This window comes from Acomys minous (assembly GCF_964271855.1).
Source record: "Acomys minous genome assembly, chromosome: 12".
Lineage (NCBI taxonomy): Eukaryota > Metazoa > Chordata > Mammalia > Rodentia > Muridae > Acomys > Acomys minous.
Window position 1 is genome coordinate 70,842,406 of NC_140493.1, and position 16,280 is coordinate 70,858,685.

The following is a 16,280-nucleotide window of genomic DNA, read 5'->3' on the forward strand; positions in this document are numbered from 1 at the left end:
TAGAGAAGAGGGAAGATATCTTACCAGTGATGTTTACTTGTGATCCAATAGGGCTGGGAGACCTGTCCCAGCAGGCCACTCTGTCACTAGTTTCTGCTTGACAGAACTCCAGAGGTTGCACTAGGAAAACAGGAAGGATGGAAGCAGTGAGCTTTGGAGGAATGGTGGGCGGCTGACAGGTGTACCCTGGGGGACGTGGCAAAGCTGCAGTGAGTGCCCGGAGGCCAAGGCCAGTCCCCATAACTATGGAATGTTCTTCTCCCCCTCTCTCTCCATATTTCTCTTATTTTCTTGGCATTCCAAATAAGTGTCTCCTAAGAACCAAAGGCAGGAATTTCTTAAGTGTAAATATGGATGTAGCCATGTTCTGTACAGCTTTGTTTTCTCTTTGGTTTTTCCCGAGACAGGGTTTCTCTGTGTAGCCCTGGCTTCCTGGACTTGCTTTGTAGACCAGGCTGGCCTCTGACTCCCTGAGCACTGGGGTTAAAGGTGTGCACCACCACACCTGGCTGCTGGGGTGTTTGTTTGTGCCCGTGACGCAAGTTACTAAATCCTAGAGTTTGCACTTCTTTTTCTTTCTGGAAAGAAAATTAAAACACCGCCAGGGTTGAGCTCCCCGGACAGTCAAGGATGGCCTTTGAAACTTGCTCCTCCTGCTCACACCTCGGGAGTCCTACCTGATGTGTGCACGCTAGACAAGTGTCTGCCAACTGATATTCCCGGTCCAAAAGTTACACTTCTTATGCATTTCCAGGTGTTGAGCTGGGAATCATGCTTTTAAAACAAGATATCTGTTATATGAGCAATATAAATGCGACTCTTCTGGAAATTGATAAAATTGTAACGTAACTTCAATGGGAATGAATGGCCCGAAGGATCTGTAAGGTCAATGCTGCACATCTTGAGTGTTTGATGTTTGTCTGGCCTGGGTTTCTCTTTGATTTGAAGTACTAGCCTGTACCTTACTATGTAGCCCCTGATGGCATCAAAATCAAGATCTCCCCTTAGCTTTCCAAATTCTGGAGTTTAGGAGTGTGCTGCTGTCATGCTTGATCTAGCGCTGTTTGTTTGTCTGTTTGTTTTGTTTGTTTTCCATTTTTGGCTTTTCGAGACAGGGTTTCTTGTGTGGCCCTGACTGTCCTGGAACTAGCTCTGTAGACCAGGCTGGCCTCAAACTCACATAGATCTGCCTGCCTCTGCCTCCCAAGTGCTGGGATTAAAGGTGTGCGCCACCACCACCCGCCTAGCTCTGGTTTTTAATTCAGTCTTTGTTTTATTAAAAATGCACAGACACAGGCTAGAAAAGATTACTTCCAAGTTAAGGGTGCATGCTGTCCTTTCAGAGGACCTGCCTTTGGTTTCCAGAATTTACATTGGGTGCCTCACAGCTGCCTGTAACTCCAGCTCCAGGAGCTCAGCGCCCTCTTCTGGAGTCTGAAGGTACTTGCACTCCATGCACACACCCACACACAGAGAACAAAGGAACCCAACCGCCTCTCAGGAAGCATAAGATTTATGAGTAATCTAGAAAGAACTGATGGAGAAGCCATATTTTGTAATCTATTAATGTATGACAGACTACTAAAACCCAGTGGCTCAAAACAGAAACTAGTTTTCTCAAAAACTTGAGGCTAGAGCTGGGCTCACTTGGGTGTTTTCTGTTGCACATGTAGTTGGCCAGACCACAATTATTTGGAGTCTCATCTGATCTGCTGTGTCCAAGGTGACTCATAGCAGTAGTTGGTACGACCTGTTGGAATTCAGCTGAAGCCATTGGTTGGAGCGCGCAGACCTCTTCCCTGTGACTCTTGACATGACAGCAGAGCCCTGAGACCCAACATTCCAAACATATAAGATTGGAGTTTACAGATTGCTTAAGACTCAGGCTTGGAAGTTACACCGCATCACGTCTGTTGCATTCTGTTTGACAAAGCAAGTCACAAGACAAACCTAATTCAAGAGGAGAGCAAAGGACTACTTGTGGGTGGAAGACAAACCAAAACCAGGGAGCCCACCATGGGCTGAGCAGAGCAAGAACGGATAGTTTCAGGGTGTACAGCTTTCCTACCAGAAGGGTATGGCAAAAAGAAAAGAAAAGAAATGGCAAATGGTCAATTTAACTAGAGGGTCTGGGTACCTGAGGCGGCCTCCCAGGTTAGAGTGGACTATGACAAAGTTCTGAGCTATAGAGAAAAGAGGAGGTTGGGTTTGGACTAAGACTCTGAAAACAGTGTGGAAGACCTGTTGGTGAGGCCTAGTGTGGAATTTGGGAATGGCTCTTCCAGCTGTCGACTAGTACTGACGCCTTTTCCTGTAAGCCCAGGGTCAGTAGCTGTGCATCTGGCTTCTCTTTCTAAGATGAGGTGGTTACAAAGATTGTTGCATAGGCATTTTGAAGGACGTGAGAGCTCTAGCAGTGCTCCAGAACTGGCCAGAGCAGTAGCTTAGGGTGTGCAGCATGGGCCAGATCTATTTTAAGCTGCCTGCAAGGGTTAGTCACTTAGTCTTGCCCTTGTCTTTTCCCCACAGTAACCCTCCACTGAGTGAAGAGATGTTGCCTCCCGGGGAGTGGATGTGTCACCGGTGCACTGTTCGCCGAAAGGTAATGCTGCTACCTTCTGAAGGCTTCACTCAGGGTGCTAGATCTAGGACAGGGCGCCGATGCTTCAGAGTTAAGGTGGCTCGGTCCTAAGGGTATTTTCATCCTTTCTTGTCTCTGCTGACTCTGGACTTGTCATAACTCTCTATGTTTGCTCTAAGGCCTGAAACTCTAGCCGTGGGATATGAAAGAGGGCCGAAGAGTATGTTAATTCATTTAGCCATGGTTGGTCACTAGTGACAGGCAGTCTGCTCCTATTGGCCTCTTAGGAAATAGCCTGAGCGTGGTGTCATTATCTGTGGCTCCAAAAGAGAAGGTTGCTCCTCAGTTCCATGGGGTCTCCAGAGGCTTGGTCAGTTGTATTGGAGGAGTGGATTTGGAACCCTCTGCCCTGACTGTCTGATTTCTCTTTGTCCCCCTTCTCTCTGCTCTGTTAGTTATGAAGTTTGAGTATGGCTCATTATTTTCTACTTCGAAGTTTTCTGCTTTTTTTTTTTTTTTTTTTTTTTTTGCTTAATGGAGAGCGAGCGCTAAACTTTCCTTTATCAAAAAAGGAAGTAGGAGCCGGGTGTGGTGGCACACGCCTCCCAGCACTCAGGAAACCAGTCTGGTCACACACTGAGTTCAGGACAGCCAGAGCTACACAGAGAAACCCTCTCTTATGGGGGTTGGGGGATAGGTGTGTAACCACCAGATTATATTTGATCCCACCTTCACATTAAAGACTGTAGATGAGAATTTGTCTGTAGGCCACCCTGTTTTCTTCCCACACTAATTGTGTAACCAGAAAATTTCTTGTGACATCACTGCTGTTTTTGGTTCCCAACATGATGTCATAGTTGGTGAAGACTTCCTCAATTGCAGAAGCAGAAGGCGCTGATCCAGAGATTGCGGTTTATGTGTGTAACTCTTTTCAACCTTTCAAGGGGTGAAGAAGCATTAGTTTCCCATCGTTTGTATGATGGTTCCCATTAGAGCAAACCAGAGCCAAATCAACCACTATCCAGAGTTGTGTGTAGTTTGATTGCAACTGAGGTCCAAAACCCAGGCTTCCTGGCCTCCAAAAACCTGGCTGTCCTGTGAATCCCCGTAGAGTGTGGCCTTGTCCATTCAGAAAACCGTGCAAAGAAGCTAGGCTCAAAGGGGCTGGGATCCGCCAACGAAAAGAGGTGAAAACTTGGTGCCCATTGTATGCCGGGTGCTTTACTCTTATTCTGCTTAACTCATGCAACTGTAAGTTGTCCTGGTAGTGGGTCTGAGTCGTGGAGAGGAAGAAACGGAGGCTGTGAAATACACAATACTTTTCCAAGGACCCAAAGGAATGGACAGAGCTGAGTTTGGAGCCAAATTTTATCTCATTCTAAAGCTCTGCTATGTCTTGAGTTGTCTGGAAACAGTGCTGCTTGCTAGGATTAGCATGCTTTTTTCCTAGCATAGGTCATTTCTCCTGAGATGCTGCTGTGGCCCACTTTCACATAGACCTCTGTACCTAATGGTTCCAAATCTGCCTTTTCCACTCTCAGCAGCAGCAGCACCAGTGCTCCCCTCTGGACCTCATGAGCTCCCGGTGGTCAGTCCTGTTGTGATTCCTAGTGGAAGCTAGGTCCTTTGCCAGCTCAGAGCCATGCAGGCCTCTAAGACATGCAGGCCTCTCTATTGCCACCACATCTGTAAGAGGACAAAGGTTCTAGTGCTTTCACTAAAGGAGAAGTTTCTGAATTGCCTAGGACCCAGCTAACTGGAGATCAGTAGGACAGCGCTTCTGTGATTTTAGTCTTGAAGAAAAATGTATTGTCAGTGACCCAGTCCTACAGAGTGCACTGGAGTCATTTCCACCTCGTGCCTTGTAAGAAGTGTCACTTCCAGGGTTTCTAGTTAAGATTGCAAGGCAGCGTTCCTGGGCACCGTGCTTGCTGCGTTGGTGCTCTCCACACGGCACCCTTCCATGCCAGCTCCCCTGAGAACTGAGCTCTCGGCCTGTTTAGCCTTTGCAGACTTTTCTCTATTTAAAACTATTTTCAAGGCCTTTCATAGTCAAGATGCTCCCAGCAAGTGACGAAGACCTTGGTTTGCATTGTGGTGTTGTTCTGACCTTAATCTCACGGAATTTGTTCTTACTAAATTTAGTTTTTTAGCTGCTTGCCCTGTGTGTATATAGACGTTAAGTATTATAGGATGAATTGCATTTTTTTTTTCAAACTTTCCATACTGTTTTTGGTGCCTTGTTGTCTTGATTTTGGTGAGTTCGGTTACAGCCGGAATGATGGCTCAGCAGTTAGGAGCACTGGCTGCGCTTCCAGAACCGGGGTTCCCTTCCCAGCACCCACGAGGCGGCTCACAACTGCCTACAGCTCCTACAGTTTTGGGGGGCCTGAGGCCATCTTCTGGCATTTGTGGATATCAGAAAAACACATGGTTACGGGAAAACACCAATACACACAAAATAAGACTTCAAGTTTAATAGGCTGCACCTAAAGCACCTAGGTGGATGATTATGTGATGTGTAATGGACTTTGTAATTTTCATAAGTGGTCTAGCAAAACACTGTATACCCACCTCTATTTTGTTCTTTTCATGACGGGCCAACCTATTCATTTGCACAGAAACGAGAGCAGAAAAAGGAGCTGGGCCACGTCAATGGACTGGTGGACAAGTCTAGCAAACGGACTACATCCCCCAGCAGTGACACTGACTTGTTGGACAGATCAGCTAGCAAAACTGAACTCAAGGCCATTGCCCATGCCCGGATCCTGGAAAGGAGAGCCAGCCGGCCTGGCACCCCCACATCCAACGCCAGCACAGAGACCCCCACCTCTGAGCATAACGACGTCGATGAGGACATCATTGACGTGGACGAGGAGCCAGTAGCAACAGAAGCGGACTCTGTGCAGCCCCAGCTGCGGCGGCCTTTTGAGCTGCTGATTGCTGCCGCCATGGAGCGGAACCCTACCCAATTTCAGTTGCCCAATGAACTGACTTGTACCACTGCACTACCAGGTTAGCGACATCATCCTCGTTCCCTTTCTTGCCCTGGCCTCCCAGGGTACCATCTAGCCAAAGAGCAGTGCTGCCTGCAAGATTACTGCCTGCAGCCACTGTCCTTTGTTCCTGTTCCTGGTTCTGCCTGGAGAGAGCGTCAAAGGTTTTGGTTGTCATATTCCCTATTCAGTTTCCCACTTTCTTCTGTCTCCTGTCCCCTGTGTCTTTTCAAGTATGGTGACGCACACCAATAATCTCAGCACTTGGGAGGATAAGAGAGGATCATGAGCCGGGCGTGGTGGTGCACGCCTTTAATCCCAGCCCTCGGGAGGCGAGGCAGGCGGATCGCTGTGAGTTCGAGGCCAGCCTGGACTACAAAGCGAGTCTAGGACAGCCAAGACTACACAGAGAAACCCTGTCTCGAAAAACCAAAAAAAAAAAAAAAGAAAAGAAAAGAAAAAAAGAAAGGATCATGAGTTTGAGACCAGCTTGAGCTGCGTATTGAGACTCTGTCTCAAAAACATAGAAAGGGCTTAAGAAGATGGCTCAGTCGTTAGAAACACTGGGGGCTGCAGAGGACTGAGGTTTGGTTTCCAGCCTTTACATAGTGACCCGCAGCCATCAGTAACTCCAGTTCCAGGGGACCTGACGCCCTCTCCTGGCCTTTACGGGCACCAGGCATGCGCATGGTGCACAGACATACATGCTGGCAAACACTCATACCCATAAAGGAATACATTTTAAAACTTAGTTAAAAGAGAGGCTAGAGAGATGGCGCAGCAATTAAGAGCACTTGCTTCTCTTCCAGATTCCCAGCACCCACATCGGGCAGCTCACAGCTGTCCCCACTCCAGCCTCTGGGATCTGACCTGTGGCCTCGGCAGGCACCCATACTCACACCCACAGACCCATGGCCCACATATATGCACATAATTAAATGTTTTTAGTTCTTAATAAATGAAAAAAAGCAAAGCTTAGGAATGTAGTTCGGTGGTAGAGCACTTCCTCACCATGCACAGAGTCCTGGACTTTACCCTGCGTCTCCTCCCTTTGCAGATAGTTAACCACTCCTGTGTGTCATGAGAGAGGGGAGAGGGTTCGTATGCAAGCAAGTACCTACATACGCTGTGTTCTCTCCCTAATAGTATAACATACAAACTGCTCTAAAGTTTGGGGGGTTTTATCCTGATAATGCAGTCCAGTGGCTTTAACATTCATATAGCAAATCATTAGTTTTTTGTTACGGCTCAATAATAGTCCATTGTATAAATGTACTGTAATTGATTTAAGTAGTTTTCTATTCATTGCCATTTAAATTGTTCCTAATACGTTTTCTAATTTATTTATTTTTATGTGTATGAGTATTTTGCCTGCAAGTATGTCTTCTGTATCATGTGTGTGCCTGGTGCCCACAGAAGCCAGACGAGGGCGTCAGATCCCCTGGGACTGGAGTTGCCGATGGTTTGAACCACCCTGTTGGTGCTGGGAATTGAACTCGGGTCCTCGGAAACAGCAGCCAGTCCTTTAAAGCATTGAGCTCTCTCTCTCTAGCCCCTCCTAATATTTTATTACAAAGGTAGTGTTTCAGCAAATAACTTTGTAAATACATCATTGTGCGCCTTTAAGATGTGAATATACCTATAGGGCAAGTTCCTAATATTAGAGTAGCTAGGCCATGGCTGTAATGGGAGGTTTGATAGCTACTATCAGATTGTCCTTTTTACAAAGAAAATCAAGTCATGGCTTCTGTTTGATATGACAGTGCTTCTAGATCTTTATTTTTCTTCCTACGGAAAATGAAATTAGCTAGACATGCTCTCTTAAATGCCTGCAGTTCCACACTTAAGAGGCAGAAGCAGAACTGTCAAGAGTTCAGAGCTAGCCTGAGCTACATACATGAATCAATTCTTGGCCACCCTGGGCTACAGAATGGGACCCTATCTCAAAAAACAAAACAACAACAAAAAACAAAAGCCCCCAAAAAACAAAAGAGGGCTAGGAAGGTGGCTCAGAGAGTAAAGCATTTGCCATGCAGATGTGAGGGCTGGGGTTCATATCTTCAGAACCCATGCCTTCAGCCAGGTGGGCGCCATAGCCTACCTGTAATCTCAGATTGTGGAGGCAGAGATGGAGTAAACTTGCTGTCGAGACAAACTAAAATGGTGAGTTCCACAGAAAGAACCTGCCTCAATATAAAGTAGAGCACAATCAAAGAAAACATCTGACATCAACATCACACACACAGGTACATGTGCAAAAAACTGAGAAAATTGGCAGGCTTAAAAAGTACGTATATGCCAAATGTGGTATAAGCCTTTAATCCCAGCATGGGAAGGCAGGAAAGTATATGTCTAAGATTGAGGTCAGATTAGGGATTCATGAGAGAGGAGGAAGAAGATGGATGGATGGATGGATGGATGGATGGATGGATGGATGGATGGGCGAGTGAGCCTGTCAAGCTACTAGCAAGATAGCTCATACGGTAAACACCTTTGCCATGCAAGCCTAATGAGTTTGGTCCCTGGAACCCACGTAAAACTAGAAGTAGAGAAAAGCTATCTTCTGATCTTTACACATGAGTGTGGTATGTGTGTCCCCACATAGTTTTTTAAGGGTACATATAGTTATGCTTGTTGTCACACATCTTTCATCCCAGCACTTAGGAGGCAGAGGCAGGTGGCTCTCTGAATTCTAGGCCAGCTTGGCCTGTGGGGCAAGTCCCAAGTCAGCCAATGCCTATGTCAAAGCGGGGAGTCAGGGTTGCCTATGGGACCTGCTCTTCTAGTTTCTATAGAAACGTGATTAAAGCCGGGCATGGTGATACACACCTTTAATCCCAGCACTCAGGAGGCAGAGGTAGGTCGTTAGCAGTGAGTTCCAGGACAGCCTGGTCTACAAAGGGAGTCCAGGACAGCCAGGGCTAAACAGAGAAACCCTGTCTCAGGTGGGGGAAGGGTTGCGCAGAAAGAAAGATGATTGAATTGCTCAGTTATCTTTATAGACTAGTCTTTGTTGACTGTATCTTGGATGTATATATAAGGTGTGTGTGTGTGGTGTGTGTGTGTGGTGTGTGTGTGTGTGTGTGTGTGTGTGTGTGTGTGTGTGTGTTGCTACCATCACAGATTTGTGATTATTATATATTGGTAAAATCATTGTGTTTCTGCCACAAAGCAGATGACTTCTGCTCCTGGTTGCCTTGTGTCTGTCTCCTTTTTTCCTTTTCCTTTCTTTTTTTTTTTTTTTTTTTTAACTTTTTTTACTTTTTTGTCACTTGAAACCAGCCCTAGGGTCCTCAGAAAGAAATCTGTCTGAATCATGCCCGTGCTTCCGCGTGGATCTGTTCTTTCACTTAGTGTTTCACATTCCAACAAGGAGCCCTGCAGCCGAGGGCAGCTCAGCACCACGCGCTTCTTTTCCAGGTTCTAGCAAACGGAGAAGAAGGGAGGAGACCACAGGGAAGAACGTGAAGAGGACGCAGCACGAGTTAGATCACAACGGCCTAGTGCCCTTGCCGGTTAGAGTCTGCTTCACGTGTAACAGGTAACTGTTTTTTCCTGTGCTTACATTCAGCAAATGGATTTGGGCATGCTTTGTTTGTTTGTTTGTTTGTTCATTCCTTTGTCACCCCTTGTAGGCCCTGTGTGTAAATTAAATGTGGACAGCCTATATTCTGAAGGCATAAGCACACAGGGCTAACTTGAATATGTTAATAACAAATCACCTGAAGAGACAAAGTACAGAGCCAGGGAGGGGTGTGTGTGTGTGTGTGTGTGTGTGTGTGTGTGTGTGTGTGTGTAATGCATGCCTATGATCTCAGCACTTAGGAGGTGGTAGTTTGAAGGGTCTGGGCTAGCCTAAGCTCACAAGGCCCCACCTTTCCTTGGGTTATTGGTTAATAGGGAAGAGTTTTTTTATTTAATGGTATTGCCATTGAGAAGTCCATATTTGGTAAGTAACCCCTACCCAGAACTCATGAGCAACCCTGATTAACACAGTGGACCAGACTGATGAAACGGCTCACTGGGACAATATTCTTACATCCTTGCAATGTGAGTGGAAGGACAAAACCAACTTCACCAAGTTATTTTCTGACCTGTGCGTGGGAACTGTGATGCATGCTCATCACATGCACACATGGACACTAAATAAATGTAAAAAAAAAATAAGTTTAAACTCTGGTCACACTCATGAAATTCAGAGGGAGCTGTGGGGAAGAAGGGAGGGTAAGAGGTATTGAATCTACGACAGCCAAGGCTACCCAGAAAAATCCTGTCCGGGGGGGGAAAAAAAGAAAAAAGATGATAATGATGAAGAAGCAGCAGCGGCAGCCACCAGGTGTGTAGTACATATCTGTAATCACAAAGGCCTGTGAGTTCAAGGCCAGCCTGGTCTACATTGAACCTAGCCAGAGCTACATAATGAGACTCTATCCAAAAAATTAAAAAAAAAAAAAAAAGCACAGATCACAGTACAGAAGTGCTGTTTGTTACCTTACACTGATAGTGATTACAGTTCGAGTTAAACTGGAGAGTGAGGGGCCAATGAGATGGCTCAGTGAGTTAAGGTGCTGCCAGGCCTTGCACTTGAGTTTAACTCTAAGGGCCCACATGGGCCCATTTAGGGAAGGAGATTCAATCCCTAAGTGAGCACTGTGGCACGGTTGCTTTTCTTCCCTCCCATATACACGTTTTAAAGTGTTATGGATATCTATCCGTGGAAGGTGGTGTGCTTCGGACTGGACACCTTCCTGCAGAGAGGCCCTCCTCAGTCACAGGAACCAGAGGCCTCAACGACTGAAGCTGCACTTGTTGGCTTCAGTGTGTCAGAAAAACGTTATGGCTGGGGCAAGATATGCTCGGCTCCCTGTACCCGGTGGGTCCCCCTCCTGGGCTTTGGCACCACCGGAAAAATGAAAATCAGAAGACTCCTTGGGGGCTGAGGATGCGGACGTTGGTTGAGTACTTGGCTGGCATCGTTGGGTACCCAGCATCACATAAACCCAGCATCACATAAACACCCCAGCACTCAGGAGGGAGATGCAGGAAGAAAGGGAACTCAGAGTCATTCCTAGGTACATAGTGAGAGCAGGCTGCACGAGACTATTTCACAACCATCCCCTCTACCAAAAAAATTATTCACAGCAAAAACTGGGAAACTGGATGGTGGTCTGTTAGAACTGTAGAACTCTATGCCAGGAAGAGCCATGGCTGTAGCGCATCTCTGGGACCATTAGCGTTTGCTTACAACCGCTCTAAAGCATGCCAATATGAATACATATAAAAACGTTTTCTTGCCTCTAGCCCCATTTATCAGTCTTTTTATACAAAAGAGAAATCTTTGGTTGTGTAGCTACAACTCCAGAAAGACTGCTAATATTTTTTGGTTGTTTGTTTTGTTGTTGTGTGTGGTTTGTTGTTCTTGTTTGTTTTTGTTTGTTGTGGTTTGTTTGTTTGTTTGTTTGTTTTTGTTGTTGTTGTTGTTGTTTTTTGAGATTATTTCTCTGTATAGCTCTGGCTGTCCTGGGCTTGCTTTGTAGACCAGGCTGGCCTTGAACTCAGTGATCCGCCTGCCTCTGCCTCCTGATTAAAGGCATGTGCCACCATGCCTGGCTCAATACATTATATTTTTATTACATTTGTGTGTGGGATGATAACACACATAGCACAACATATGTGTGTATGCAGATCAGAGGACAACTTGAACACTGGCTCTCCCCTTTTATCAATGCAGGCTTGGTGGCAGGTTCCTTTAACACTGAGCCAGTTCACCAGCCTCTTTTTGTATGTTTTAAGTGAGAATTCCTTAAAGAGTAGATGAGAGAGCAGAGCTGGGTGCTAAGCATTTGTTGTTCTTGCTCTGACAGCCACATTAGCCAGAGAAACATATTATTCACAAGGTGCATCCTCCCTAGAAAACAAAACAACGAAGAGCCTGGTTTTCATGTGACAGCCCTGCAGGGAGAGGCGTGTGCACAGGGCTGTGAAGACTGAGGGGAACGGCTCTTCTGCAGAGTGGAGGTAGTCTTGAATTCTCCTGTCTCGCCATGTAAATCACCTGTCACCTCTTGTTTCTTTACAGGAGTTGCCGAGTGGCCCCTCTCATCCAGTGTGACTATTGCCCGCTTCTGTTTCACATGGACTGCCTCGAGCCCCCGCTCACTGCCATGCCCCTGGGCAGATGGATGTGTCCGAATCACATCGAACACGTGGTGGTAAGCACAGTGCTGTCTAGTCAGCTCTCTACAGGCCCAGCTGGGGCAGGGACTGTAGTCAGCTTTGTGCCAGAGTTGAGTATGGTCTTGCAGGTGCTGGTTTCAGCAGACCATCCCAGCTCTCTTTGCTGTATCTCACTTGGCTCTTGCCTTTCCTGCTACCTTGTTCAGCGGTATAGGCAGGCTTCACTTGCTTATTTGTTTGCCCTAAAGAGTGGATATTTGAGCCAGCCTTAAGAAACAAATGGAGTTGGGTGTAGTGGCTCACGCCTATAATCCCAGCACTCTGGGAGGCAGAGGCAACGGATCTCTGAATTCGAGGCCAGCCTGGTCTACAATGTGAGTCCAGGACAGCTAAGGCTACACAGAGAAACTCTGTCTCCAAAAAAGAAAGACAGACAAGCTTTTAACAGCCAGGGCTGCATGTGGCCCAGGCATCAGGTGACTTTGTTGCCCTCCCTTGCACTGTTCCTGTGTGTGTTGGCACATCCCAGGTTTCCAGTGAGCTACTAAGTGAATGAAAATGAATGGTGTAAAAAGTCTTGTTTTATGTCCCAGTGGTCATAATAGTTTCTTTTTAATTTTCATTTTATTTTTTTTATTTTGCAGTGCTAGAGATTGAACCGCAGGCTGAGTATAGGTTGGGTTGGGCAAGTGCTTTACCATCGAGCTACAGCCCGAACATGTTTTCGGTTTGGGAGTGGATTTTGTTTTGTTTTTATGTGTATATTTTTGCCTACGTTTATGTAAGTGCACCAGTGCATATGTGATGCCTATGGTGACCAGAAAATGGTGTTGAACTCCCCTAGAGTGAGATTTAGAAGTGTTTGTGAGCCTCCGTGTGGGTGCTGGGAATTCAACCCAGGACATCTGCAAAAGTATAACACAGTCTTCTCCAGCCCCCCCCCCTTTTTTTTTTGTTATATATATATATATACATACATATACATATATATATTTTTTTTTAAAGATTTATTTATAATATAGACAATGTTCTGCCTGCATGTACGCCTGCACACCAGAAGAGGGCATCAGATCACATTATAGATGGTTGTGAGCCACCATATGGTTGCTGGGAATTGATCTCAGGACCTCTGGAAGAGCAGCCAGTGTTCTTAACCACTGAGCCATCTCTCCAGTCCTGTGGGTTTTGTTTTGTTTTTGTTTGTTTTGTTTGTTTGTTATTGTTTATTTTTTTGGAAGGCCCTCAAGCTCACCATGTAGCTGAGAATGACCTTGAACAGCTGAGCTGTCTGTTGTCGCCCCAAGTGCTAGAATCACAGATGTGGATCACCACACCCAGCTTTAGCATTACTATATTTTATTACTGTTACTTTAACTGTAAGCACATACGTGTTCTTAAGTTATTTCTCTACTTCCCTAACATGGGTACTCGGTGGTGAGTGTTCTTACCCGAGCAGCCATCTTACTAGGGCCCTCTTTCCAGTTTGGTTCTGGGAATCAAACTCAAATCACCAGGCTTGCTTGGCATGCGCCTTCATGCACTGAGCCGTTTCACTGGCTCTACAGACACTTTCCACACTGGTTCCTCCGGTAGAACAGACACCTGTTGTCTGCCGCTGCAGGAGAGGTAGTCCTGCGTAGTCACGCATAGTGGGGGTGACGTCGTGAGAAGGTGCTCCCTCACAAAAACAGCCTTTCCGAGTCAAACCGCTGCTGCTTAAGACATACCATGAGGGAGTAGCAGCGCAGCTCAGGGGTGGGGAGAAGAGACAGGAGGGAGAAGAAGAAGCCTGCAACCAGTGACAACCATGGAGCCTTCATTTCACCGTGTGCTGAGCACTGCAGGGTAGAGGGGCAGAGTGGTGCTTGCCCAGCAGGTATAAAGCTCTGCGTTCACTCCTGCACTGCTCCTAACACACACTCTACATGGAGAGGAGCCGCGCCCTGTCTTAGATCCGTACCATTCAGAGACTGACCTAGGAAAAAGCTACTCTCTGGGGCTTTGTCTCCTAGCCGCTTCCTGCTGAAACACATAAAAGAGCCGTAAACAGTTGGCCCAAACATGCATCCTAAAGAAGAGCTCTTCAGCAGGTGAAAAATTACTAGTTAGTTAATTACATTGCCCACTTAATTTGCTAACTAGGAAGCTGCAAGAACAGATCTTGCTGGGTTCACACACACACATATCTCTCTCTCTCTCTCTCTCTCTCTCTCTCTCTCTCTCTCTCTCTATTTTGTGGCGTGGTAGTGGTGTTTTGGTGGTTGGTTTTTTGTTTGGTGGGTTTTTGTGTGGGTTGGTTGGGTTGGTTTGGGTTTTTTCAAGACAGGGTTTCTCTGTGTAACAGCCTTGGCTGTCCTAGACTGGTTTTCTAGACCACACTGGCCTTGAACTCACAAAGATCCACCTGCCTCTGCCTCTCCAGTGCTGGGATTAAAGGCGTGCGCCACCACGCCGAGTGAGAGCTTTGTTTTTCAAGCCCAGAGAACGGGCTAGCTGGAAGGGGCAGCACCCTTAGATATTCACAGTGGTGTTTCTGCTCTGTCCCCAGCTGAACCAGAAGAATCTGACACTGAGCAATCGATGCCAGGTGTTTGACCGTTTCCAGGACACCATTTCACAGCATGTGGTCAAAGTGGATTTCCTAAACCGAATCCATAAGAAGCACCCTCCCAACCGCCGTGTGCTCCAGTCTGTCAAAAGAAGAAGCTTAAAGGTGAGTCACACTCCAGTTGGTAAAGGCCACATGGTGGTCCCTGCACAGACTGACCACACACGGGAGACGGAAGCCCCATAGATGTGTCTTTGCTTTTTTTGTTTTTGTTTTTGTTTTGTTTTGTTTTGTTTTGTTTTTTCGAGACAGGGTTTCTCTGTGTAGCCTTGACTATCCTGGACCCGCTTTGTAGACCAGGCTGGCCTCAAACTCACAGAGATCCACCTGCCTCTACCTCCCAGGTGCTGGGATTATAGGCGTGCACCACCACGCCCGGCTGTCTTTGGTGTCTTGGCAAATAATAAATGTGACCTGAGGATAGTAGTCAGGATTACAAAGGCAAAATTCCAGCTGTGCTTTTGAAATCTATCTATAGTTTTCCAGAGGAAAAATAACCTTCAGCCCGTCACAAGCCCATTCGTGCTCCATTGTCACATGTAACATTTGTCTTAGGATTTTTTTTTCTTTTGATGTTCATTGGTGTTTTGACTGCATGTACATCTATTTGAGGGTGTCACATCCCTTGGTTGGAACAAGCAGCCATGTTTTAAGGTTTCTGTTGCTGCTGTAAAACACCATGACTGCAAACACTGTTTTTTGGGGTTTTTTTGGGGGGGGGTGGCATTTATTTCAGCTTACAACTCTCCAATGGCACCTCATTGCCAAGTAGATCAGGGCAGGGCCCTGAGGATAAGAGCTGATACACAAGCCGTGGAGGAGTGCTGCTTACCAGCTTGGATCTCAGGGTCTGGTCTACCAGCCCAGGGCTGGAACTGCCCACAGACCAGTCTGGAAAGGGTATTTTCCCAATTGGAGTTCCCTTTTCCCAAATGATTCTGTCTTGTGCCAAATTACAACTAGCCAGCCTATTTGACTGTCATTTATTGTCTGTCCCTGTTATGTGGTCCCCTTCTGAGAACTCGGATGAGGTGACAATGTGATTAATCAAGCATACAGCCTTGTAGGAAATGAATAGTGATACCCAGCTGAAATTTTAAGAAAAAAATGTGTCTAAAGGAAAGTTCTGTAGGCTAACATATCACAAAGACAGCTGAAGTCTTGATGTGATACTTAGTATTTATATGAATTTAACTAAACTATATCCAAAGAGACTCAGAGAATTACCTTCATTGAAAAAAATTGCAGGGTGGTGGCGCACGCTTTTAATCCCAGCACTTGGGAAGCAAAGGCAGGTGGATTGCTGTGAGTTCAAGGCCAGCCTGGTCTACAAAGTGAGTCCAGGACAACCAAGGCTACCCAGAGAAATCTTGTCTCAAACAAAAAGAAAAACAGTTGCAGCCAGGCGTGGTGGTGCGCACCTTTAGTCCCAGCACTGGTCTACACAGAATGGATCTGTTTGATTTTAGAGTATGGAATGAGTATTTGATTTTTTTTTTCTTTTATTATTGCTGTTGTGAGTGTTTTAATTTTTAATGTTTTTTTCTTGAGTTTCTGGAGACTGAACTGAACCTAGGACTTGTTTATGCGTATGAAAAAGTGCTGAAATCAGGGTTTTGTTTGTTTGTTTGGTTTTGGTTTTTCGAGACAGGGTTTCCTCTGTGTATTGTATATATGAGTACACTGGGTGACAGAAGGTGGCATCACATCCCACTATAGATGGTTGTGAGCCACCATATAGGTGCTGGGAATTTAACACAGGACCTCTGGAAGGGCCATCAGTGCTCTTAACCCCTGAGCCATCTCTCCAGCCCCTGGAATCAGTATTTTTAAAAATTATTTCAATCATAGATTACGAGTTGGCTGCCAGAACAAAGATTGTTCTTGAGTGATAATATTGATTTTTTTTGGTTGTTGT

At 46.1% G+C, this 16,280-nt stretch overlaps 1 protein-coding gene across 2 annotated transcripts in view; it reads left to right on the forward strand.

Annotated features, from left to right (window-relative positions):
* The window catches only part of PHF12 (PHD finger protein 12), a 48,290-nt gene that overhangs the window by 21,632 nt on the left and 10,378 nt on the right, over positions 1-16,280 (forward strand). For both annotated transcript variants that reach the window (XM_084747948.1, XM_084747947.1), the window contains 5 exons: positions 2,530-2,602; positions 5,203-5,596; positions 8,998-9,118; positions 11,657-11,789; positions 14,303-14,467. In XM_084747948.1, the coding sequence (XP_084604074.1) occupies positions 2,530-2,602; positions 5,203-5,596; positions 8,998-9,118; positions 11,657-11,789; positions 14,303-14,467 (886 nt within the window). The remainder of the gene's footprint in view (positions 1-2,529; positions 2,603-5,202; positions 5,597-8,997; positions 9,119-11,656; positions 11,790-14,302; positions 14,468-16,280) is intronic.